The 25,469-nt window shown below is 52.3% G+C and overlaps 1 protein-coding gene across 7 annotated transcripts in view; it reads right to left on the reverse strand.

Moving 5' to 3' along the window:
* The window catches only part of HPS4 (HPS4 biogenesis of lysosomal organelles complex 3 subunit 2), a 25,770-nt gene continuing 301 nt past the window's right edge, over window positions 1-25,469 (reverse strand). For 3 of the 7 annotated variants that reach the window (XM_074355862.1, XM_074355860.1, XM_074355861.1), the window contains exons 2-15: window positions 23,575-24,104; window positions 21,322-21,412; window positions 19,706-19,849; window positions 15,889-15,996; window positions 15,359-15,475; window positions 13,811-13,905; window positions 11,910-11,982; window positions 10,475-10,511; window positions 9,710-9,806; window positions 8,170-9,103; window positions 3,761-3,899; window positions 3,166-3,274; window positions 2,790-2,842; window positions 1-1,310 (exon numbers count right to left, since the gene is read on the reverse strand). In XM_074355862.1, the coding sequence (XP_074211963.1) occupies window positions 1,162-1,310; window positions 2,790-2,842; window positions 3,166-3,274; window positions 3,761-3,899; window positions 8,170-9,103; window positions 9,710-9,806; window positions 10,475-10,511; window positions 11,910-11,982; window positions 13,811-13,905; window positions 15,359-15,475; window positions 15,889-15,996; window positions 19,706-19,849; window positions 21,322-21,412; window positions 23,575-23,615 (2,187 nt within the window). In that variant the 5' untranslated portion in view covers window positions 23,616-24,104 and the 3' untranslated portion in view covers window positions 1-1,161. Of the gene's footprint in view, window positions 1,311-2,789; window positions 2,843-3,165; window positions 3,275-3,760; window positions 3,900-8,169; window positions 9,104-9,709; window positions 9,807-10,474; window positions 10,512-11,909; window positions 11,983-13,810; window positions 13,906-15,358; window positions 15,476-15,888; window positions 15,997-19,705; window positions 19,850-21,321; window positions 21,413-23,165; window positions 23,506-23,574; window positions 24,105-25,469 lie in introns of those variants that run through there. The other 4 variants (XR_012503516.1, XR_012503517.1, XM_074355864.1 and 1 more) reach the window with 4 other exon arrangements.

The following is a 25,469-nucleotide window of genomic DNA, read 5'->3' on the forward strand; positions in this document are numbered from 1 at the left end:
TAGCATTTTTGGCTATTTAATTTTTAGCCCTTGGAAACTTGTTTCAAGAAAAAGACAACCTCATCATAAACATGAGATATTGATTCGCTGACATGAAGTTATTAACATCGCAGTTTTCGGACAGCATCTCAGGGGCTTCCAGTAAACACTCGGTGAGGATTTTGGTAAATGTTTTCATCCTGTGACCTGCATCATGTTATAAAACGTCTGACAGTGATGTAACAGAACTGATGCTCCACGTGCTACCCCGGCCCAGAAACAAACCAGCGCTGCTCCCTCCCACGCAGCCACCATTGAAAAGCACCAAGCCCTCTGGACACTCCTGTTTGGGACGCTCGCTCGGGGGGAGCCAGCATCACAGCCGCTTCCCACCGAGGGGCACCGCCTGCTCTGCCGTCACCCAGTTCTCCGGGCTCGGCACCCCAGGGCACTCAGTTACCTCTAAACCCCAAAACCCTTCCACGCCAGCGAGATCTGCCCCCACCGCAGGTAAGCCAAAGAGCAGACCCCTCGTTCTGAATATAGTTCCAGAAGAATTCAGACAAGGCAGCTGGTTTCAGCATCCCTGGCTGCTTCCCTGCACTAGGCACCCAGGCCTCCCCAGGGGACCGCTCTGAAGACACTCCGAGCAGTGGGAGTTCCGGTCTGCTTGCTGACAAATCCATCTCCTGGCCGCCTCAGACTGGCCCCCTGGAGACAGGGCAGGAGAGACACCCCAGATTAGAGATCACTCGGTTCTGGAGGAAACATCAGCCTGGATTTGTGTGGTACCAGTCAAGGCGAGGCTGGAACAGCAGCAAGAAATGTCAGGTGCCTCAGGCTTAGTGTGACAGGGGACCTCAGCGGCCCTGTGTCACTTCAGTGTGAGAAGCCGAGGCGCCCGCCCTGGCCCCAGTGCCACCCACGTCATCAAGTTCTTTGCCAAGTGCTCTAGGTCTGCAGACCGGAAGACCGACCCCCTCAAACCCCAACCTGCAGAAGGAGTAACACACACTCAAATATTACATTCCTAAAAGAGGGGGATATGCCAGGGAAGATCAAAGGGAACTTTTCCACTTAACAAGGCAGAGCATCCTTTGCTGGGATTCGGTTTGACAGTCGTCTGCTGGGGTGACGAGCCTCCCACCGCGGGCGCGGTTCAAAGCAGGTTCACCCCATGCTTCAGCAGCTTCTGCCTGGCCTTGCCCGGGAGGCCGAAGGCACCGTCCTGCGGACTCGGGAAGCCGGAGCCCCGCGCCACCGGCGCCAGCTGCTGGAAGTAGGTCTCCTGGACGGGGTTGCAGCAGGCGTACACAGCCGTGGAGGCGTTCCTGTCGGAGGAAGACAGGAGACAACAGCCCGATGGATGCTGCCTGTGCAGATCTCAGGCTTCAGAGACCCCGCAAGGCGCTGGTCATCGGCCCAGAGCACCCAAGAGCCGCAGGGGCAGGCCCATGGCTCGGCCCAGCCGGACGAGTCTTGGACCAGTCATTGCCGCCATGGAGAGGGGGCACTGCGGCCTGGTGCCCATAAGTGTGGCTCTGGAGTCACACACACCTGGGTGCCCATCCCAGCCCTGTGACTTCCTGGCTGTGTGTCCTTGGCCAAGATCCTCAACCTTCCTGAGTCACAGCTTTCTCATTGGTAAAACAGATATGATGAGAAAATTCCCTCACTGAGATTTCTTTAAGAGAGTAAATGAGTAGAAATATATATACATTTCTTAGCACACGGTGACTGGTGAAGAAACAGGAGCTACTGTTTCTATTACTATTAAAATAATACGTATCCCAACGCTAAAGCCCTCAGCTCCAAGCGAGGTGAAATACTGCAGGGCCACGGGGTGGCTGACGGATCAGACACTGGCGTTTAACTGACTTCCATCTCTCACGAAACAGACACACGTGCCCCCAACACAACCAGTTCCCAACCAGCGGCTGCAGCTGCGGACAGCCCACAGCTAGGCCGCCAGCGTGGGGCAGCTCCGCCTTCAAGCCAGGAAACACAGTTACTATGAACGATGTAGAAACAGTGGCTGGAGATGGCGCAGGGCAGACCTTTGGACCTTGCCACCATGATAGCCGAGGCTCCAGTGGGCGTCTGTGTGAGTCTGGGCCCCTTCTCCCCCCCAGAACTGGATAGGTGTGGAGAGGACATGAACTTTAGAGATGAGACACCTGGGCTCAAATCCTGACTCTGATACTTAACAGGCACGTGACCCTGGGACGAGTCGTCCATCCTGTTTGTGCTTCAGTTTCCTCGTCTATAAAAAATGCATTTGATCAAATCATTCCAAGGACTTAACTAAGTAATATACAGAGCAGGCACCCCCTTTCCGACCCTCTTGCTTGCCTTGTTTTCTGCTACTGGTTTCATAAGAGAATCATGTAGAGAGGAAGGGTAGAAATCGGTTGGTTAAATACTGTCGGTTACAATAGTGATTAATAGACCTGGATCTACTGGCACTCGAGACATGCCGCAAAGTGAAAAAAGGGACCTTATGAAACAGCGCGTTAGTATGATCCAGTTTTCTAGATGAAAGACCATTAAAATAATTAAAATCAAAATACTAATCGTCTGGGGGAGGGTACATCTCAGTGGTAGAGCGCGTGCTCAGCACGCACGTGGTCCTGGGTTCAGTCCCCAGTGCCTCCATTAAAAGAAACACAAAAAAAAACAATGAATCATGTATCTTTTATATGCAAAAAAGAAAAACCAGCACCACCACCAAAGCCAGGAGCGATGTGCACCAGACTGTTGAGTGTGGGTCTCTTCGGGGCGTGTGGTATGCGGGGAGGAAGACGTTGTACCTGGTAGACTGGGGAGAAGTCTGGGTGTTTCGATCATGAGCGCGCAGGACTCGCTAAGTTAGAAGACGACAACCGGACTTCAGCATTTATGGTGAAGAGACAGACGCCCTCCCTGCCCAGTGGCGGATGGAAGCTCCGAGGCGGGAGGCCCCGCGGTCTCCCCCCCGCTGTAAAGCAGTGTGTAAAGCAGGCCAAGCCCCAGGAGGGGACCCAGTGAGGACGTGACATGAGGAGGCATGCGGGGGGACAACGGTCACAGGAGCGGATACAAGGTCTTGGACAGTCACTGGAATGCTCTTCAGTTAAGAACAAGGCTCTGCTCAGGACCCCAGGAAGGCAGCTCCTGGTGCAGGGCTGTGACCCAGGGGACGCTCACCTGACGGTCACCTCGTACAGCGTGGGCAGCTGGGCGAAGTCAGAATGCATCAGACTGACGGCCTGGAGGAAGCGGCGGTCCTGGGCTGTGGCCACCTGGGGCAGGTTGGCTTCCAAAAGAGGACACAGAAGTGGTGAGTAGCGGACTCCTCCCCGCACCCCCAACCCCCAGGACCGGACGCGGGGATGGAGCGAGGCTGCCGGCCAGGAGCGTGGGTGCCAGCGGCGGCACGGGACAGAGGCCCGGGTGCCGGCCCTGCAGCTGCCACCACGCCACGGAGCACATGCTGTCCCAGACTGTGAGCGACACCGGTCTCTGCACACGAGTATCAAAACTGCGAGGCAGACCTGATAGCAGATATTTCAACATGTGCGTGCTTCTCTCAAAATGTTGGAGAAAAGGCCAAAACAAGAAAAATGAGCAAAGAAGTGTTTGCCAAGAGAACCGAAACTCCGTGGGAGCTGGGCTCCATGGGAGGAAGCAGCATCCTGACTGCAGAGGGGGCGACCCTGGGCAGAGCGCTAACCCCGCTGGGCTGACTTCTGTCCCCACCCCGCTCTGAGGCGCCAAGGCTCCGAGGCTCCAGGCGGCTTACCTGTCAGCACGTTCTGGATGCGGTCGTAGTGCGTGAAGCTGTAGGCTCTGCCCGGGGGCGCAGGGGCAGCCTGGTCCTGGGGCAGCGTCTCCTGCAGGTGCACCTCCAGCCCGTTGAGGGAGGCCAGGCTGCCGTGGTACTGCGGGGCCAGGAGAGGGGCGCGGGCTGCAGAGCTCACTTAGGGAGGCCCCAGAGAACCGCTGTGCGGCTGACTCAGCGCAGAGGACTTCAGCGCTAAGCAGCGTTTGCACCTGTTTTCAGAGAAGTCCTAACTTCCCGCCCATATCATCTAATGCTTTTTTAACTTGTAGAAAAATCAGAAAATAGAGGGGAGTGGAAAAATAAATTTAAAAAGAACAAAGCAAGGACAAACGGCCCATCACCTCGACATCCAGACACACACTGTCAACACCTGGGGGCAGCTCCTTCTGCCCGAGGCTGTCCCACCCAGCTGTGCGGTCTCCCAGGACAGCTGGCCCACCCCCCAGTGCTCCTCAGCGGGCTGGGGCTGAGAGGTCGTCCACCTGTGCCACGAGGCCACCTGTCCGGGAGGAGAGGCCCAAACACCTGGATTTTCAAAGCCCTCCCAGCAGACGTCACGTGCAGGCACGGCTGAGAACACTGGACTGTCCCACTTTGTATGATTCTTTGTTTATAAACAAAAGACGGGCCCAAACCATAAATAATGACTGATACTAGTTTTGTAACCTAATGAGAGAGCGTGAACTTCGTTCTTCATCCTTTAACGGTTTTCCTGCGACATGATTCTCTACGGCAGAGCTGCAGTCTGGGCTCAGCCAAGTGTGTCAGTCACGTCCTGACGGGCTCAGTCTGACACAGGGCCTCCTGGGGCTGCTTCACCCACAAGCTGGCCACTGTCCCCGGGCAGCCGCTGGCTCAGCCTCTTTCCAGCCAGGTGACCAGGGGCAAGTTACTGAATTTCCTGTGCCTAATTTTTTTTTCTTCACCTGCGAAACAGGAATACTCCAGGGCTGCCAAGTGGATGGATAACATATATAAAAGTCCTTTGTGCGTTCTAAAGTGCTACCCCGAGGGAAGGCATTTCTACAGTCACAAATATGGAAATCATCATTATCAGGAAGTGGTGTCTCTTTAACAAGCCCTTGTCTGTGGACTGACTACTAGGTCTTGTCCCAGGATTGACTATTTTACAACAGCTGCATAAAAAAAAGGGCACGTAAAAAGTACATAGATGCAAAGAGAATGTTCGGAGGTGAATGCCATGCGGCCTAAGTGTTACCTTGGGGAGTGTTCTGGGCTGAAATTAGTTTTTCTATCTGAATGTGGTAGAAATGGTATTTCAAAGCCGTAGGTTTTTATGTTGAGCCCTGACCCCTGCGACCCCAGGGCCCCGCGGAGGGCCTGGCCCCTGGGAGACGCTCAGCAAACAGCCCCGCAGTGACTGGTAATAAGCATCACCTTCCACTCACAAGCTACGTGGGTTAAGTCGAGGGTGCGCAGAGGCATGGCAGGGGGACCGGCACGCTGTCCCCTGCTCAGGTCTCTGGAACAGCCTCCCCAACGCAGTCAGCAGGCGAGGCTCCTGTGTGAGCAGGTGTGTGTGTGCAGGAATTCACCACAAAGTCAAACCCCAGCCTCAGTGGAAGTTTCTGGACCTCAGGAATCTGAACAGCCATCCCTCCCCACCTCCAGCCGGTGCCCAGTGGAAGGAAGAAAGGGACAGAAAGTGAGCCAGGCCAAAACCCGTTTCCCTGTAGGCACCCAGCGCCTCTTCTGGAATCTTCTGCCCAATGTGTACTCAGGATAAAATCATTTAAAGATAAATGCAGTTAATCACAAGAAGTTACATCAGATGACATGTGGATAATTTTCTCCTGGTGACCAAGTGTTTTCGTATGTACCAGGAGTCGGCAAACCGGGGACCGGGGACCAAATCGTCCGTTGACTGTTTTTGTGTAGCCTGGGAGCTGAGAATGGTTTTTATATTTTTATGTGGTTAGGGGAAAAAAAATAAAAATAACAGTATCATGACATGAAAATTACATGAAGTTCCAATTTTAGTGTCCATAAACAGTGGACCAAAAAACAGCCACGCCGTCTGTGTACATACTTGTTTATGGTTGTTTTTGTCCGACAGCAGAGCTGAATAGCTGTACAAAGCAGAACATATCTGCTATGTGTTCCCTTTACATCAAAGTCTGCCAGCCCCTGAGACATACGACCACATACGTGATCCTTGCAACAGCGCAAGGACACACGGAGCTGGGGCTGTTCCTGGATCCTCTGCCTTCTAGTCTGTAGCAAAGCCAATGGCTCAGATGTTAGCGTGTCCCCAAACATGCAGAAGAAATGATGCAGGAACACACATTTACTCAGAAGCACCAATGTCAAGGGAGGGGGGTGCTTTTTCGTATTTTATGCTAACACTCCCACCGACCTCAGGCTCCGTCTCCTGCACACAGATGCCCCAACGTCCTACTGTAGCAATGAACAATTGATCTCACTGTAGCTGAAGGTCAGTGAGATGATGGTTATCTCAGGCTCTGAGCAGGAAACTACCGGCGGCTCTCTGCTGCCCCCTGGTGTGAGCCTGCTCTGTTCCCTCTGAACTGATGCCCACCCCACCAACCGCCTTCCACAGGGCTCCCCATCCGCCACCCTCAGATAACATTAAAAAAAAAAAAAAAAAAAAAAAAAGAGTGGCAGCTGATCCACTGAAAGACAGGATGGTACCCCAGCGATGGGGAACATCAGCAAGGGGCCTTTCTGGGGGGCTGTGTTCACAGTCACTTCTGAGCTGTCGTTTACCATCTTGCAGGGTTGGCTTTTCCAGACAGCAGCAGAGGGTCTGGAGGGAAATCAGGTCAAGTGTTTTGTATGCAGGTCTGAAGGCAGGAAAAGCTTTCTCCTAATTACAAGATAGATGGCCTCCGGGCCTGAGCAACCGGCCCGGCTCTCAAACCAGCAAGCCGACCAAAGTTAGTTATGCCCTGCTCTTTTTACGAAAGACTAGTCATTTTTTTTTTCTATAAAACTGCGTTTTCTTTCCTACCCAACCCCAAACCCGACCTTCCATGAAGGCCCAGGGAGGTCGCTGTCCTGACAACAGGGAAGCGCCATGACACCAAGTGACATCCATGCACTGGGGGCCACGGAAGGCAGGGCATTACTCCTTCACCTTCCCATCTGCCGCTCCCAGGTCAGGTCAGCAGGGGACAGAGGCAGGGACGGGGTGGAAAACCAGGCAGGAATTCTACCACCCACAGGCCTTGGGTCTTGATCTCAGCGAGGTGGTTTTCTTACCTGCCTACCCCCAGAGCTGTTCCAGAGCTCGGCTAAAATGGCAGATGTGAGGTATTTAGCATACAGCGAATGCAGAATGCATCTTAATTTACTTCCTTCTCCAAGAGCAGCCTGTGCTATTTTTCTTCTTTTTTTGGAGGGAAGGTAAAAAGAGAGAGATGGGATCCACTTTACTGCATCCAAACACTGGGTCCTCAAAATGCCCTGTCTAAGCTCGGCACGAAGCAGGACAGACCATGAAACAATGGCTTTGGCCAGGCGACGGGGGTACAAAACTGCAGCCACGGGCCCTGAGCTGTTAAATGAGGAGGTGGAGACTGTCACTCAGAGGTACAGGGAAGGAAAGGGTGAAGCCAGCAAGTGGGCACTCGGGGGGGGGGGGGGGGAGGCAGGGGACGGGAGCACAGCAGGTGTGGGAGGCGCTGTGCTGCCCCCAGGCTCCATGCGGGGGCAGCGCCTTCCCTCCTCCACTGAGCTCCAAGGTGACTCGCTCGTCGGTGGAGGGTCACAGACCCTGCATGCTAACAGGATGCACTTAGAATAAGATAGATTTAAGAACAAAACCAGGCGAGCCCCAGTTTCAACCTGCTGTCCATGCCACTCGCTCCCTGCCAAACAAAGCAAGCTGCTACCATGGCAACGGGCCCTCCAGCGTGGGCCAGGCCCAGGGGAAGGTCAGCCTACTGCTGAAGTAGGGGAGGGCTGGGGGCTTGGGGAGGAGCCCTCCTGGAGCCAGTTAGCGTCTCAGACATCCCAGGCCTTCTAGGTAGGAGCTTCAGACGGAGAAGTCAGGGCTGGTGGAGAACCCCCAGCCCAGGTGGTGACACGTGTAGACTCCAGCTACACAGGGCCTGGGCGCCAGGCTAGGGAGTGAGGCTGCTGGTGGCGGAAGCACAGTAATGGCCATGTGTGTGGTCATCGCCTGCGGGACTGCCCGGCACCCCACCCCGCGGATGAAGACCCGGAGGCTCGGAAACTGGAAGCTGGAAACGGCAGGAGCACCAGCACCGCCGATGTCTCTGCACTTGGCCCTGTGCTAGCCCCAGATACTCTGTCCCTGCGCCCAGGAGGCTGGAGCGGGCCCGGGGTCGGGGGAGCGGGGCGAGAGGTCTGTGCACACTCACCACCTCCTCGATGGCGGCGCCGTCTCCCAGCAGTGGCTCCTCGGCCAGCAGGGACAGCACCAGTCCCTTAACGCAGTGAGTGTAGAGGTTCATCCGCACGAGGCCCACGCTGGATGTCGGGGCCGACCTGGAGTTGGTTCTGTCCGCAGAGGGACTGTTGCCAGGAGGGTCTGCCGAGCCCGAGTCGCATTCAGGGCCGGGGCCTGGGCGGCTCTCAGGACCCCCGTCATCGCACTGCTCCTCCCGTTGGCCCCCCACAGGCAGCTCCGTCCCTGTCTGCCCCGAGTCTGAGCAACACGCTGGCAGCGGCCCGCTCGTCCTTGCAGGGGGGTGGTCTTCCCCGGGAACAGGGGCTTGGCTGCTGTCACCAGAGAGGTGTCCAAGCCTTTCTTGGGCTCCATTCTGCACGAGCATCTCAGGAGCAGAGGGAGGGAGGAGGCCACCGATGGCTGTGCCCACGGGCGGGGCCTTGGGTGACTTGGGCTCGGGGCTGCCAGAGTCACTGCCGGACTCCTCGCAGCCAGGATCGGCGCCCTCTGGGGCACGCACGCATGGGAAGTCAGAATAACCTGAGGAGGTTTCCGTTTCCTGAGCTTCTGGAATGTGGATTTCAGACAAGTCCAGTTCCTCCTTCCCCCAGGACAAACCAGGTTCCTTCACCAGGGCGCGGCTGAGACCAGGCCCCCGGCCCCGGGCAGAGTGGCGCGGTTTTGCAGGCCCGACGCTCTCCCAGTCACGGCCATACCAGTGTCCGTTCTCCCCGCTGCCATCTGGCCAAACTGTGTTAGGGGACGTGGGCTCAGGGGTGGTCGCCAGCTCCCAGGCCATGGCTTCCGTGTGCCCAGGGTTGTTTTCTTTCGGGGCAGGTGTGCTCCAACCCTTTGGAGGGCGCAGGGCGGAGGGCTCCTGGAGTCTGGCTGCAGATGCAGGAGTGCTAGCGAACAAGGCAGGCGTGAGGAAGGGCCCTTCCCCAGGGGAGACTACAGCAGGGCTTCCCTAAAACGCATGACCATTGGCGTCAAGTGGGCGCTGAGGCCACAGAGCCTAAGAGGTCATGGTCAAACCACAGGAGTAAACATAAGGCACTGCCTGATCCTTGGGGCTCACGCAGTGACACCAGGATCACCTACTGGGAGCGGCAGAGCCACCTGAATCAGAGGCACCCGCGTCTGGAGGTCGGCTCTGAGTCGGGCCCTATACTGGGAGCTACACATATACGATTTACATCTTTCATGGTGGTCGCATGAAGTAGATATTTACCAGGCCCATTTCAGAGGGGAAAACTGCAGCTCAGGCAAGGAATGGACTTGCCAAGGTCACACGGCTGATAAGCAGCAGATCTGGGATCTGAAACATACACTTGCCTCACTGTGCCAGACGCCTCTTATCTGAACGCTGAAGCCCCAGCTGCCCCTTCCCAGGCACAGTCTGGGGAAGATGGAATTATGGAAGGATGGGACGTGCCAGGGGCTCAGTGGATAAACCCACAGGAGGGGGAGCCCAAGGCATGGTTTGAGGGGAACCCCCTGAGCTCCCCTACCTGGTCACAGGCTCCCTGGGGAACTCATGGAGACTGACAGCTTCCCCTTCCGTCACGAACACAGGCCTGATTTGGACATCTGGAGGAAGTGCCGCTCCTAGAATTGCAAAGCAGCGTGGACAGGGCTTTCCCCTGGGCCAGAGAAGACCGGGGACAGTAACTGCTCCTGGGGTGGTGCAGCCGGCCCGCAGGCCAGCTGGGAGAGCAGCCCTCCGCTGCATTCCTCAGCCCGGAACAGAAGCCACAGAACGGCTACAATTTCCGTGATTAGTGAGCAAAAGCCTGTGTGGGCAGCCGGGCTCCCAGGGTGATGAGTTGGGGCAGAAAATTGAGTGGCACTTAAAAAAAAGACAGACGTTGGAAAAAAGCACTTCCACCTGACAAAAGGGATCCGCCCCAACTTATGCTTCAAAATAAAACAAAACAGCCCTCTCGGGGGCACTTCCACATGCTGCCAAAGGCCTTGCCGGCAGTTGCCACTGGTCTCACTGTGTCCTAATCAATGGTGACCTTATGGAATGAGTAGTGCCATAAGGGTGAGCTGAGGAGGATCTGAAAACAGGGATTTAAAAGGTGCGCCTGAAATCAGGAGCTTCACAACTAGGATTCTGGTGGGTAACTTTGTCTGGGAAGGCCTACTTTCCCAGTCTCAGCAGCCAATGGAATAACTGCATGGGACCACTCGGCCTTTCGCACGACTTGAACAGGGACAGGCAGCTCACAGACCATCCTCAGGATGCAGCCAGCAAGGTCCTTCCCACTTACCGCCTTCCTGCAGGGCGTCCCCTCCTGGAGGTGGTTCCTGAAAACGAACACACACAGAAGAGGGTGCCGGGTGCCGCATTCCCTCCTGACCCAACCAGCAGGACTGTGCGGTGCCATCTGTTCCGAGAACGTCGCCAGGCCCGGAGTGCTTGTCCCAGCCATGTGCCAATGGCAGAGCAGATGGAGCAGATGCTCCCCCAGGCTGCCCACTCGCCGCCGACGCGGGGTCGAGGGTGCCTCGGCCTGCACAGGCTGCGGGTGCCCTGGCTCACAGCAGGCTTTCCGTTCTGGTTTCTGTTTCCCTTCTCTGGGCCTAACAGCAAGCATCCACGCTCTCTTTTAGACCTCGGAGAACCTGCCTAGAACACAGCCATGTCTGCTGCAGCCCTGGCGCAGAGCTCACACAGGTCCCACGTAACAAAAGCCTGAAGGGCCTGGGGCCGTGACAGAGAGGTTCAGCCTGAACCAGGTGCCCTGCCCCATCCCCACCCCCTGTTGCGGTTTACAACCAAGGGGAGGAGCCCCAGAGTTTTCTCAAAAGGGCTTCCCAGCCATCTCCACCTAAGGGTTCCAAAAGGACCCACCAAAACAAAACAAAAAAACCAAAAACTACTCTTCGAACCAAAATGACGTTCACTCCTATGAAACAACTTTGTTTCTTTGCATAAGCCGACTCTAGGTGAAAATTCTCAAAAAAATCACGTATCGTTCCCCCCACCCACAAGCTAACACTGTTAACACTGGGCCCGTTTTCCTTCAAGTCTATGCATTTTTTTATACTTTGAGGCCACATTATATAAAATTCTATTTTTCTGCTTGAAAGGGTGACATGCAATTTCTGTCATTAGAGCATCGTTGGCCATTTTAAATGGCTGGCTAAAATTTTAGGAAGTTTAAAGTGGTGCAGGTGAATTAATTGTCTTCCTGCTTCTGACCAGCAACTGGCAAACCAGTCTGCAAAGGGCGAGCAGCGGGTACGTTCAGCCTTGTGGGGCGTGCGGTCCAGCTGTGGGCAGCTTTATTCCCAGTGAGCGTGTGTGACTTTTCCTTCGTTATAAAAGCAACTAAGTAAATATACGATGGAAGCATTTTAAACGTTTCTGTTGTCCTAAGTCATCTTTTACAGTCTTTCCCTGAAAATTCCCACATCTCCTTGACATCAGGCCCATCCTTGAGGGAAGTCAGATTCTCACAGCTCCACTCGAACTGCTGACACACCAACTAGCCAAGGCTACCAGGCAGAAGAAAACATTTTCTTTCAGCCTTGCCAGTGACCTCACTCTTGAGGAAAACCACACTGATGGACCTGGGGTCCTGAAAAGGACAAGGTGGCAGCCACCCCCACCCAGCCAGCGCTGGGGATCAGCCTCGCCTGATACAAAGACAGACCCGCTGGCTGGAGTGCCCCAAGCCAGGCGGAGGGGCTGGACGATACCTGGTCCCGAGGTGCAGCTGGATGGAACAGGACCTTGGCCGTGAGGGAGGGTGGCAGCTGGGTGCTAACGATCCTGGAGGTCAGACACAGGAACAGGAACACCGTGAGAAGCAGCACACTCAGGACTCCGAATCGAAAATGCTACTAACACCCCACAGGGACCAGGCTCTCGGGGACACAGCTGGCAGAAGACTGAGCCGTGGAAAGCCCTCACAGAGGGCTCTCTGGTTCCCAGCGATGTTTAAAATGTCCAAACCCTTGGACACGACTTGTACCAAGGTGTGTGCTTAAAGATATTCATTACAGGAAAAGTGGTAAAAATCATTTTTTAAAAAAAAGGGTACTGACAGGCATGTGCAGAATAGATAAACAAGTTTATACTGTGTAGCACAGGGAAATATATACAAGATCTTGTGGTAGCTCACAGCAAAAAAAAATGTGACAATGAATGTATGTATGTTCATGTATAACTGAAAAATTGCTCTACACTGGAATTTGACACAACATTGTAAAATGACTATAACTCAATAAAAAAATGTTAAAAAAAAGGGGGGGTAAGCAATTTAAATGCCTACAAAAAGAGAGTGAATTAATCATGACACAGCTGTGACACCAAAAAACACACACCCATTACAAGAACAAGGTGGACCGACACGGACTGATGGAGAAATCTCTACACGTTAAGGTGAGGACCATATGATCCCATTTATAACGAGCAAAAATAGACAGTCAATACATGCCTGTCTGGGCAGGTGTGTGAAAGCCCAGAGAACACAGGAAGGATGCTCCCCAAACTGCTCCCAGTGGGGACGGCCTGGGGGGGCGCGGGGGACTCTTGTGTGTTGTGTGTTTCCCTCTTGGTTTACTTTTGAGAATGTGTTCATGCGTTAGGTGTATAATTTAAAGATAACTAAGATATACCAGAACTTAACACAACATTGTAAACCAACTATATACTTCAATAGAAAAAAAATTTAAAAAAAAACAAACTAAGAGATGCAAAATCAGGAAGAAAAAAACCATTTTTGATGCCATGTTGCTGGTGAGCCTGGCGGCGCCCCAGGCTGATTCAGAACCATCAGAGTGAAAGGCTGGGGAGGGGACGAGGGGCTCATGGGCTGAGGGCCACTGGGGGCCAGGACTGTGCCCTGTCCTTCTCCGTCGCTCATTTCATTTCCTTCTCCACCAAGTATCCCCACTTCCCGGGAGAGAGTGGAGATTCAGCAACTTGCCCAAGGTCCCTGGCTGTGAGGAAGAGCAGCCAGTTAGGCCCGAGAGCCTCCCCGCCCAACTGAGTGCTTGGAAAACTTCTCCAGGGCACATCCCTCTGGTCATCGGAAAGCTCTGGGCACAGAAGAACAGCCCTCTGGCCGCCACGAGGCCTGGCAGAGGCATGCAGTGGCTCTGGGGCACCCAGGCTCACCAAGAGGCCCTCCAGCTGTGTGAAGAGGTGCTGTGAGATCCCAGAGGCCCGCCCAAGGTGGACCCGGCCGTGAGGCCGCAGGAGCCGAGCAGCAGCATGCAGCGCCAAGCGCACGGGGGCGCCGGGCCGCAGGGTGGAGGGCCTCCACGCTCCTCTATGGACGGTGCTGGCGCCCGGCAGCCCGGGGCGTGTGGACTGACGGTCCGAAGGCAGACCCCACCAGAGGAATTCATGGACCTCTTCAAAACCGCCTTTTATATTCCTGACTCTTTTTCAGACACAACTGTTTCCAATTTCTCAGCTTTGTGCAAAGAAAGGAAGGGACCCTAAGTCACAGCTAAACTACGTGACATCTGCCAAAGAAGCCCACCTGGAACTGGCCACACGCGGAGCTTCCCAGCCACACTGTGGAGGTGGCTGGGATGGCCGGTTCTGCAGCAGGGGGTGGGGTAGAGGAGAAGGGCCGGGCGGTACTCACAGTCCCTTGTAGAGGATGCAGCCAGCTAGAACGTGGCGCGAGCGTTGGCAGGTCTGCAGAATGAGGGCCGCCTTCAGCAACAACAGGGGCTCCACCTGTGCCGGGCAGGAAGCAGGCCACAGGTTCAGCCCAGTCAGCAAGGGCGGAAGGGGCAGGGGCTTTGCAGAGCAGGCGGACAGGTCCCGACCCAAGCCTGGAAGGAGCGCGTGCCGCACGGTAACTAACGTCTGTGTCCCGCCTCATACCCAGAACGGCTGCACCACAGAATGCCCAGTTCTTGGAACAAGGAGGCCTCTCTGGAAGCCAGAAGGTGAAGTGAATACACCATGTGGATATCCACAGGGGACAGAGGAGATTGCCAAGGAGACCCGGACTGTCAACCCTGAGACCAGGAGGCCGCAGGAGGGGGGCCCGCACCTCAGATTCAGGTCGTGGGGCCAGGTGAACCCACCCACCCCATCCTCCACCCGCCCTCGAAGCCCAGGCCCCACTGTGTCACTGGCTTGATGTCTGGCCAGGGCCTGTCGCTTCCACACATCAAATGAAAACATCACAGTCTTCCCTCAGGGGTATCTGCCTCAGTCCACACTCCTTGTAGAAAAGTTCCTAAGAGCAGAAAAGCATTTGACCCTGGCCAAGAATGGCCAGCTATAACCAACGCCTCTTCCTGCTCCCTGTGGCGTGGCCAGAACCCGTGAGGACCCGGGAGCCGTGAGAGCCGGGTGTTAGGGAGCCACGTGCCGGAGCTGATGCTGTGCGAAGTGGGTTAATTCTTTCACTGCCCAGGCCCGGCCAGCCAGTCTGAACAGCTCTGGGGCCGACTCCAAGAAGCTCCCACACAGGAGCAGGAAAACCCGTCCCCATTTCTCGCAGAGTCATGGTGCCACATCCCCGTTAAAGGGACACCATCAACCACAGCAGCGAGGCCCAGCCCCCGAGACCCGAGAGGCTCAGGAGTCCTGGCTTAAGGGGCACTGCCTCGCCACTCTTTGGCTGCCGGACAGTGAGGACGTGACGCTCACCAAGATCAAGGCCACTGAGCAGCAGGCAGACCGGCTACGAGGGCAGCCTCCTTCCACTGCCTGCCGATGGCAAAAGCAACAGCCCAGAGACAAAGTACGTCCCAGCCCCGCTCCCGGATACGGCAGCCTTGGCTGTAAACTGTCAGCACTGGCATTTCTGACATCGAGAATAATTCGATCATATAATGAAAAGATGGAGACGGGGACCTCAGGTGCCTGAGTTCAGCACTTCTGGGGCATTAGCAAAATGATAGCACCCTTTCCTGAGTGTCTGCTTTCTGTCATCAGCGGACTGTCTCATTTCATCATCCAAACAGTTCTGGGAGGCAGGTCTTACGCGACCATTTTACACGTAAGGAAGGTGTGGTTCTGAGATGCAGCCCGGCCCTCCAAGCTCACTCGGCTCGCGAGGGCAGCGCAGGGCTCACCCACCGCGCGGACTGGGACCGAGCTCAGTTAAGGGCAAAGACAAGCACCCAGAAGCCCGATTCTGGGCGTGCAGTGAGCAGGGGCCTGAGCCTGTTACCTTGGTTCGGTCCAGGTTCCAGAGGGAGTTGAATATCCTGTGCAGGTCACTGGTGTTGCTCAGAATCTGTTCAATGAAGGTGTCCCACCCGGCACTCAGTTCCTCCCGGGAGCCACTCTGAAACAGAAACAGCCGGGGGTCACTTTCTGAGATGCTGAGAGACACACTCTTCGGCAAGGACTCCAACTACCGCTACAACTGTTCCCACACAGGAAACTGGCCGGAAGGGAGGGCCTGTTCTGAACACGCGAGGCGCCCACCTCCTGCCCGGACAACCTGCCTCCCCAGGCCAGGGCACCTTCCCAGCCGTCCCGGGGATGAGGGCCTGAGGACACACATCTGGGTGAACAAGACTCAGGCCACCACGGAAGAAAGGCATCTGACAGGGGCTCCCAGGGCCTGTGACCTTGTCGTGGGACATGGTGTGTTTACGTAAAGCACACCAGACCCCAGGGTAAAGGCTGTGATCTGGCAATATCAGTTTCACTGAAGAGGTTTCCCCATGAGACTCCTCAGCGCCACCCTCGTACCTCGTAAGCCAGAGAAACAGGTCCGTTGTAAAAAGTGAAGACTCCGATGAGCTGGTCCAGGAGCTGCTTGCAGCTGCCATCAGGGAGCTCCACAGCACAGCCCAGCACCTGCAGGGGGGAGGCCAGGAGGCCAGGCATGCTCCTCTTCTCTAGGGCTCACTAGCCCGAGAATCCACTGGCCCGTTAGAATCCATCTTCTGCTGTGCAGCCCCGTACCCTCCACCCAGGCTGGTCTCCAAGGGAAGCAAAGACTTTCTGAGCCTGCTCAAGTGGTCTAGCCTGAATCTGCCCCCCTAACCCTCTAGGGCCCATGGTGGCTTCTGGCACCCCAGGAGGTCTGTTCTGATCACTTTAGCCAACACTGCTGACCTCTTTCCTGGTCCCCTGTATTGTGAGCACTGTTATTTGGACGCTGAATGTTCACTTGGGTTTTATTGTAAATGCTGGACTCAGAGTGTTTCATGAATGGCCATCTGGTCTCTCCAGCGGGATGGAATGCTTTGAGAACGGGAACGGACTGAATCCACACACAGTTCTCGAACCCCAGAATGCTGTGTGGTGCTCAGTTCCACAGAAGATAAACACTTGCTCAGTTAGAAAAGACCCTGGCCATGTGTTTAAAGAGCCTGAAAAAAGTTCCTATTCTTTGACTCCGCTAATTCTACCTGTAGGAACCTTTCCTAAGGGAATCATCAGAACCTTAAACAAATCCTGACAGAAAACAAATTAAAGAACGTCCTCTGAATGTAACTCCACCGAGGCAGGGGTGTCTGCTTTGTTCACTGATGGAACCCAGGTGTGGACAGTGGCCGGGCACACAGCCACTGCTCACTTCATCCCCAGTTCATCTATGGATTGAATGAAACTCTAATCATCCCAGCAGTATTTCTTTAGAAACTGACAAACGGATTCTATGCTAGAAATACACAGGACCTGATATATCCAAAAGCTGTCTTGGAGAAGGAACCATCATTTGATTTTAAGACTTAATACAAAGCTACAGGAATCAAGACAGTGTAGTACTTGCACAGAATCCTCAAAAAGATCAATGAAAAGGAATCGAGAGCCCAGAAAGAGAGCCATCCCTAAATGGTCATTTGATCTTCAACAGAGGAGCCACAGGAGTTCAACAGGAAAAGGAAAGTTTTTCAACGATGGTGCTGGAGCAACTGGATGGCCGTGTAGGAAAAAAAGGACCCTTGACCTCTGCGTCACACCATACACAAATATTTACCCAAGGTGGATTACAGACCTGAATTCAACAGCTAAAACTATGAAACTTACAAAAAAACCCACTAGGAGAATGTCTTCTCCAATGAGGCAGGCAGTGGGTTTAGACAGGATACAAAAAGCAATAACCATAAAAGATAAAATTAAAAACTTCTGCTCATCAAAAGACGTCATTAAGAAACGTAATAGGCACACTGAAAACTGGGAGAAGATAGCTTTAAATTATATCTGACACAGAACTGACGTCCAGGGGATGTATAAAGTACCCTACAACCCAATTTTAACAAAAAAATAAAAGACCCAATTTTAAAAATGGGCAAAAGCTTTGGACAAATACTTCTCAAAGGAAGATATACAGATGGCCATGAAGCATATGAAAAAGCCTTCGTATCACTCGTCATTGGGGAGATGCAAATTAAAACCACCATGAGATACCACTTTACATCCAGCAAAACGGCTAAAATTAAACAGTCTGGCAACGTCACTGCTGATGAGGATGTGGAAGTAACTGGAATTTTCATACGCCGTTGGTGGGAACATAACATGGTACAACCACTTTAGGGGAAAAGTCAGGCGGTTTCTTATCAAATCAGTATACACCTACCCTGTGACCCAGTTCCACGCCTAGATGTGTACCCGTGAGCAATGAAAATGTGTGTCCACGAAAGGCTTGTACAGGACTGTTCCTGGAGCCTTACTGTCAAACGCCCCAAACTGGACACAGTTCATGTCTCCAGAGAAGGAGAATGGATAAGTATACCGTGGTACATTCAGACAATGGAATACTGTTCAACAATAAACAGGAATGAATCGCCGGTACGTGTTACAACGTGGACGAATCCCACACACGTTAGGTGGCAGGACAGAAACCTGCACAGAGGGATGCCCCACGTGTTATGTCACGCGTATGATGCCCTAGAACAGGCAAAACTAACCTGTGATGGACAAATTTAGGGCAGCGGTTACCTGGGATTGGAGGGGTAGAATTATGGACACAGGGAGCTTCCCAGCCTGATGAGAATGCTCTGTATCCAGACAGGATTGGTGTTACCCAGGTGCGCCATTTATCCAGATGCATCAAACGGTACCCTCGAGATTTGTGTATTTCATCATATGTAAATAAATTTTACCTCTAAAGAGAAAAAGAACCACAAACAAATACTGAACCCGAGTGCACGTTACGCATGATGAAGCAGCGGGGGCGGGGCAGGCGTATACTCATGTGTGCGACTTTGAAAAGCATCAAAATAAAATCTGGATTGATAAGGGGTGAACAGACAGATGCCTGATCCGACAACTAGACTGCAGTGTTCACTGCAGAGTCTAGGAGGCTGTGAGTATTCACTGTAAAGTTCTTCCAACTGGGATGTTAGAAAACTCCCATAATAAAAGTGTTGGAAATAATACCTACAAAGGTCAAGATACTACCTCACATTTAAGCATCCCCTCAGCTCAGGACTAAGTTTAAAATAAGTACAGGTGTGAGACAACGGCACTTGTGAGGATATGGTACCACTGGCTGTCAAGGAATTTTTTTTAGATGGTTCTTTGTGGTGTTTTTTACTGAAGTGTAGTTAATTTAGTGTTGTATTAGTTTCTGGTGTCCCGCGTCGTGTTTCAGTTGCACGTATATATATTCTTTTTCATTATAGGTTATTATAAGATATTGATAATAGTTCCTTGCACCATGCAGTAGGTCCTTGTTATTTATCTGTTTTATACATAGTCGTTTGTATCTGCTAATCCCAAATTCCTAATTTATCCCTCCCTTTGGTAACCATAACTTTGTTTTTTATGTCTGTAGGTCTGTTTCTGTTTTGTAAAAAAGTACATTTGTATCATTTTTTTAGAGTCCATATATAAGTGGTATCACATATTTGTCTTTCTCTGTCTCACTGACTTCACTTAGTATGATAACATCTAGGACCATCCATGCTGCTGCAAATGGCATTATTTCATTCTTTTTTATGGCTGAGTAGTATTCCATTGTGTACATATACCACATCATCTTTACTCAGTCATCTGTCGATGGATACTTAGGCTGCTTCCATGTCTTGGCTATCATAAATGGTGCTGCTATGAACATTGGGGTGCATGTGTCTTTTTGAATTAGTTTTCTCTGGATATATGCCCAGGAGTGGAACTGCTGGATCATATAAGTCTATTTTTAGTTTTTTAAGGAATCTCTATATTGTTTTCCATAATGGCTGCACCAGTTTACATTCCCACCAGCAGTGTAGGAGGGTTGCCTTTTCTCCACACCCTCTCCAGCATTTATTGTTTGTGGACCTTTGAATGATACCCATTCTGACCGGTGTGAGGTGATACCTCATTGTAGTTTTGATTTGCATTTCTCTGATAATTAGCAATGTTGAGCATCTTTTCATGTGCCTCTTGGCCATCTGTATGCCTTCTTTGAAGAAATGTCTGTTTAGATCTTCTGCCCATTTTTGATTGGGTTTGGTTTTCCGGTTATCAAGCTGTGCACATATTACTTTCTAAGCCTCGTCATCACAACACTCGTCACCAAGACAAATGACTCGGTCGAGGCCACCCCATTGGCACCGGTTCTGCCTGTTAAACTTACCCAAAGATAATCGCCGTCAACCTTTATGGCGAACTTAAGTTTCCGCAGACGGACAAAGGTTAGGGGAGAGCCAGAAATGTCGGAGATACAGTGGACGACCCCGGCGATCTGTCCACAGAGCAACTCCTGTTGGTCGAGCAGGGTCTAGGGGAAAGGAGCAAATTCCAGGTGTGAAGCTGACGCTCCTGAACCCTGGTGGCATCTCTTGGAGCAGGGGCTTGCGGCCTACAGCCTGTAGGCCAGATCAACTCTGCTGCCTGTTTTTATATAACCCATCAGCTAAGAATGCTTTTTATATTTTCTTAAGAGTTGTCAAAACAACAAAGAAGAATATGTGACAGAGACCTTACGTGGCTCGAAAAACCTAAAATATTACCTCTGGCCCTTTGTAGACAAGGTTTACTGCAGCCTGCCCAGGATGACTGAACTGTCACAAGACAAGCACAGTGAACACGTAAGATGACTGCCCGGAACCACAGTGTTGTTCCGAGGATTACAGGCATGTGTGTGGGTGGAAGCATGAGCCTCCATCCCTATTCAGATCCCCTGTGGAGTGGCCAAAGCAGCCGAGACTAATCCCCACCATCCAAGGCAGAGCACAGTCACATGAGCCAAGACACAGTCCTCCTACCCGATCTTCGCATTAACTAAACTGGGGTGCAGACAGACGTTATGTGATGCAACAGAAAACAAAGAACTCTGGCCGAAAAGAGCTGAACTTGAACCTAATCAAGGCTCTGGACCTTACTACTACTAGTTTGCAGGAAATGCGCTGGGAAGACAGTAACCGACGCCATCAGGAGTAAGTGACTAGCCAGATCTGGAGCTGGGGATGTGCTGACGTCATCTGCATGAGTGACCTGGTTTCTTCAAAATTTCAGTGGCACGGGGGCGGGGAGCATGGGGTGGGTGAGGGGTGTTACACAATAAAAGGGACTTGAAATGCAAAATAACCAAATGGAGTATGTGGGCCTTGTTTGGATACTGACTGGGGGGAGAGAGAGGCAAAGGGGGAAGGAAGGAAGGAAGGGAGGACTAAGTAATATCTAAGACAAGAAAGGCAAAATTTGAACACAGACCATATCTGATGATATTAAGGACTTATTGTTACTAATTATTGTAACTTTTGCTGAGTGGGATGTTAAGTACAGCCTTTGCAGTTCGAGATGTCACTTGATACCAGGGAGATGCCACAATGGCTAGGATTTGCTTCAAAACACTCCAGGGACTAAAAAGGAGTGCGGAGAAGTTGGGATAGGTCATGCAGAGCTGGCCAAGCGCTGATCATTGTTGAAGCTGGTGATGGGCCCACGAGGGCTGAGGATGCGCGCCTCTCCACTTTTGTACATGTTTGAAGAAGAGGTTTTATTCAACAGGGGGCAGACAGAAAATCAGGATGGTATCAGAGAGCTAGGGAGGCCAGAAGTGGTGGGCTGCCTGGGCATTTCAACACCAGGACAACAATACACAGTACAATTAAGAATAAAAGAGTAGAAACGGCAGATGCCTGGATTGTGCAAAGAAAACTCTCCAGATGTGAACCCCGTCCTTTTGAAAAGTCACCACTTCGAGGCTGTGGGATCCCCATTAAACAATAAAACGCCGTGGTGGCTTACCTGCGAGGGATAAAAGTAACAGATGCCAGCTCTGGTCGGGTCGCCTTCGCCCTTCACCTTTGAACCATCATAAAGGAAAAAGTAACTCCACCTGGCAAGAGAAAAGAAGGGAGCCACGTTTCCTTCTATCCTGGGAGCAGGGCGTTTGAAAACACAGCCAGAGAGGGGCGCACTGCACGGGGTTTGAAAAGCCTTTTGGTGGCCCCAGAAGAAGGAACCCAGGGGCTGCAAGTAGATAAAACCATTTCATACATGCAGTCGAGTCAGACTAAAAATATGCCTCTATCCAGCCGTCAGACCATCTGCCCAAGAAAAGCAGGGGAACAGCTAAGGAAAGACGGGACACCCACAAGGACGCCTCTTATCTGAGACACTGAACCTTAACTGTAGAACCGTGTGGTCGGGCAGTGTCTTTTAAGGCCCTGATAACGCAGTAAGTTAGGGATGGCTCGGTCAGCGCCCCCACAACTGCCAGGCACGAGACCTCCGGAAAATGGCCCTCCACCCGGAACTCGTGCGTTCATCTGACATGTTTGCTGAGGGCCTGCGGTGTGTGCTGCGTGTGCCAGTCCTGGGGCCGTGGTGAGAAAAGGCAGGCAGGAAGCCTGCAGCTTCCACACAGGATAGTGAGTCTATAATGGGAAAAATGGGGGCGTGTGAGGGTTCAGAGAGGCACCACACCCCTCCCTGCCTGTCAAATCCTCACCCATCCTTTAACACCATCCCTCATCAAACTTCTGATTTTCTCCCCCCAGAGGAAGCTCTCTCCTCAATTTCTATAACCCTCTACTCCCTCTGCGGGAGCAGAATAACTATAATTACCTCTTTAAGACCACAAAGCAAACTCCCCAGGCTGGACCTGGGTTTTAACCTCTCAGTCTCTGAGAGCACACACACGTCAGGCCAGAGCATGTGACCACTCTGTCACCTGCACTCTTCTCCCCGATCCACGCCCTCCCCCTGCCACCCTCCATGGCTCCCACCTTATCTTCCCAATGACAAGTACTAACTCTGTTCCAGCACAGTCCACTTTCTCGAGTCCTAGGACCCAGTGTGTAACTGGCTACAGGGCAAGTTCACATCACAGAGCCTCAAAAATGTTTCATAACCAACACAGAAACCCCACTGCCACGTGGTGAGTATTTTGTAACATATAGAAATATCAAACCACTACGTTAGACACCGAACTAACATAGCGTTGCAGATTGACTATACTTCAAACAAACTCAGAAAAAGAGACCAGAGTTGTGCTCACCGGACGACAGAGGTGGGGGAAGGGGGAACTGGATGAAGGCAGTCAAAAGCCACAATCTTCCCTGTTATGAGATAAACAAGTACCAGGGATGTAATGGTCAACATGATTAATATAATTAACACTGCTCCTTGTTATATGTTACAGTGCAAGCTAGGAGAGTAAACCTTGAGTTCTCATCACAAGGGAAACTGTTTTCTTCTTTTATTTTGTATCTGTATGAGATGACAGATGTTCACTAAACTTACTGTGGTCATCATTTCATGATTCTGTAAGTCACATCATTGTGTTGTACACCCTACGCTTATACAGTGCTGTGTGTCAATTTTATGTCAATAAAATTGGAAGCTACCTGGCTAGGTAAATGGATAGACGAATGAATGAATGAATGAACCCCACTGCTGGGCCCCTTTCTTTATGTTCTCTGGGTGAAAGCACCCCCACTCTTCCAGGCACACAAAAGAAAACCAGGGTGTCACTCTGACCTGCACACAGAGAATCCGTCACTAAATCCTGCTCGTTCTATTGAAACCATGCCTCTCGCTTTCAGCTGCTCGATTACATCTGCTGAACCAAATTACAACTGGCTTACCCCATGTGGGTGAGGAGGGGACTGACTTGCAGGCAGATGTTGTGTAATACCCTTCAAGAGCCAGCCCTTCAAACCTCTTTCCTTGGAGTAATTCTGCACCAAAACCATTTCTTGTCTCTCAGAAGTGAAGCCTCCGGTGCCCACGGTATTAGCAAGGCCGGCTGCAGGGCCCAGCCCCAGCTCTTTTCCACCATCTCCCAGCAATGCTGGCCTCATCCAGACACTGCAGGCGGCTCCCAAGGTTACAAACCATCAGCTTTGGAGAGGAATGGCCCTTGATTCACTGAGGAAAATGGCATTTCCCCCTCCTTAATAAAATCCAGACAGTCTGGCTGGGGTTTTCCGTTAACCCGAAGCATCCATCCGGCAGCCCGGCAGGAACCACCGCACCGCAGGGCTTGCTACTCACCAGGAGGCTGACTTCGTCTCTGTTGAGTCGGAGGCGGCCATTTACTCTCCGCGGGCCCTCATTCTCTTTATTTGGGTTTTCTTTTCCAGTCTCGCCTCTTTCTCCCCAGCAGTGACAGTTCCTCCGCGTCCCCAATCCAGTGAATCCAGATGTGGGAGGTCGGTGTTTCCAGTCCCAAAGGCTACTTGCTTAGTTTTCATTCAGCACGAAACTGCTACTTCCCTTCCTTGCAGACCCTTGGGTCCCCGTGAAGACCGGCACACCTCTCAGGCCTCTGCGAGACAATATAATCAAGTAAGAGAATTTTATCAGAAAAGTCAAATCCACCAATCAGGTTCCGTGAGCATCAGCTCTCTGGCCCTCTGCAGAATGACCCCTTCCAAGAGCTCCTTGCCAGGGAAGCTGGGCCAGGGAAATGCATGCTGAAGGCGGTGCTCTGGAGCGACTTCTAGCTTGTCTGGTTCAGAGCCATTCTGAAGTTTTTTTTAAAAAGTTTTGAAGCTTCCTGTTCAAACATCAGTGCTGTGGTCCTAAAATAAACACAAAGAATAGATTATTTCAGAGTCTCATGAGTGAGCATGTGACCCAGCCGGGTTAAGCAAATGGTATTCTTCACAAGAGCTTTCCAGAAAGCTGAAAAGCATGTTACAAAATAAAAAAGAGAGGGGAGCAAAACTTCAGCGTTAAGTCCCATGGTTACTTGCACAGTGATGTCACACAGAAGATAAAACTAAGTAACGGGTGCGAAAAAGCTCTGGGCGTCAAGGACTGCTAGCTATACAAATGAGGCGGGCGCTGTAGTAATAATGGAACTCAAATTAAGGAACTGTCACCTTGACAGCCCCGAGGCAGTCTGAACATGCAGCATCCCAGAGCTGGGCAAGTTTCCAAAAGACAAAAAGGGAATTTAACAAGTGGCTTTCAAACTCCCACAAGAGACAACTTGGGGTATTGTGATGTTTCAGACTCAGAAGGGATGCTGGCATGACTTCCTCTCATCCTCCCTCTTGTATTCTCCTTCCAAAACTACCTGACTGTCTCTGGCTTACCTCCCTCCAGAGACAGGCAGTTCACAGTGTTAAATCTGTCCTCCCGCCAAGCTAAAATTGGCCTCCCAGTAACCTCCAAACACAGATCTGGATAACAAGGTCTAATCCTTCCACAAGTCAGCCGTTTGGTCACTTCAAAACTATTCCCACTGTCACTTTCTTCAAACTTAATGTCCCCAGAGACATGGTTTCAAATGCCTGCTCACCATCTGTCACCCTGCTGGGAACACAAGAGAGTTTTTTTAAGCTCCTTTGGTAGAGAGAAGTCCCCAGAGAGGACACCACCAAATCTCTGATGGCCTGTAAAACCTCTAACTTTTCTCAGCTCTAGATATCTTGGGCGGGGGCCTCCCCAGGGTCATACTCATGGTATCTATGAAGCCTATCTGGATGCTTGTGGAGGCGGCATCTAAGCCCGTGGAACCAAGGACTGCAGCCTGGAAACCCCCATCCTTTGTTCCCAGAGGCTTGGGCCCTAGGTCCATTAGCCTATCTCTGAAAGGTCCAGAAGCCGGTAATGGTCTTGGGATAGGGCAGGTGATGGGATGTGGCCAGAGAAAGTTGTGGCCTGGAAAGTCTGAGTAACCACAGGGGGAGTCAAAGACATGGCCGGCAAAGGCCTAGGGGTGGTAGTGATGATGTAGGAAGTGGCCTCAGTGGGTCCACAGAGCAAGAAAAAGGGGCGCTAATGACTGCGATGCGCCAGGAGGAGATCGGTAACGGCCGAGAGCACTGGAAAGTGTCGTCGGGCCTCAGCTCCAGGGGGCTGGGATTGGTGGGCAAAGGCGCGGGGGTCAGTCGGGGCCGGGTCACAGCGCGGTGGGGCCGCCAAAATACGCTCTCGGC

Source organism: Camelus bactrianus, chromosome 32 (genome assembly GCF_048773025.1).
Source record: "Camelus bactrianus isolate YW-2024 breed Bactrian camel chromosome 32, ASM4877302v1, whole genome shotgun sequence".
In the NCBI taxonomy this organism is placed as follows: Eukaryota; Metazoa; Chordata; class Mammalia; order Artiodactyla; family Camelidae; genus Camelus; species Camelus bactrianus.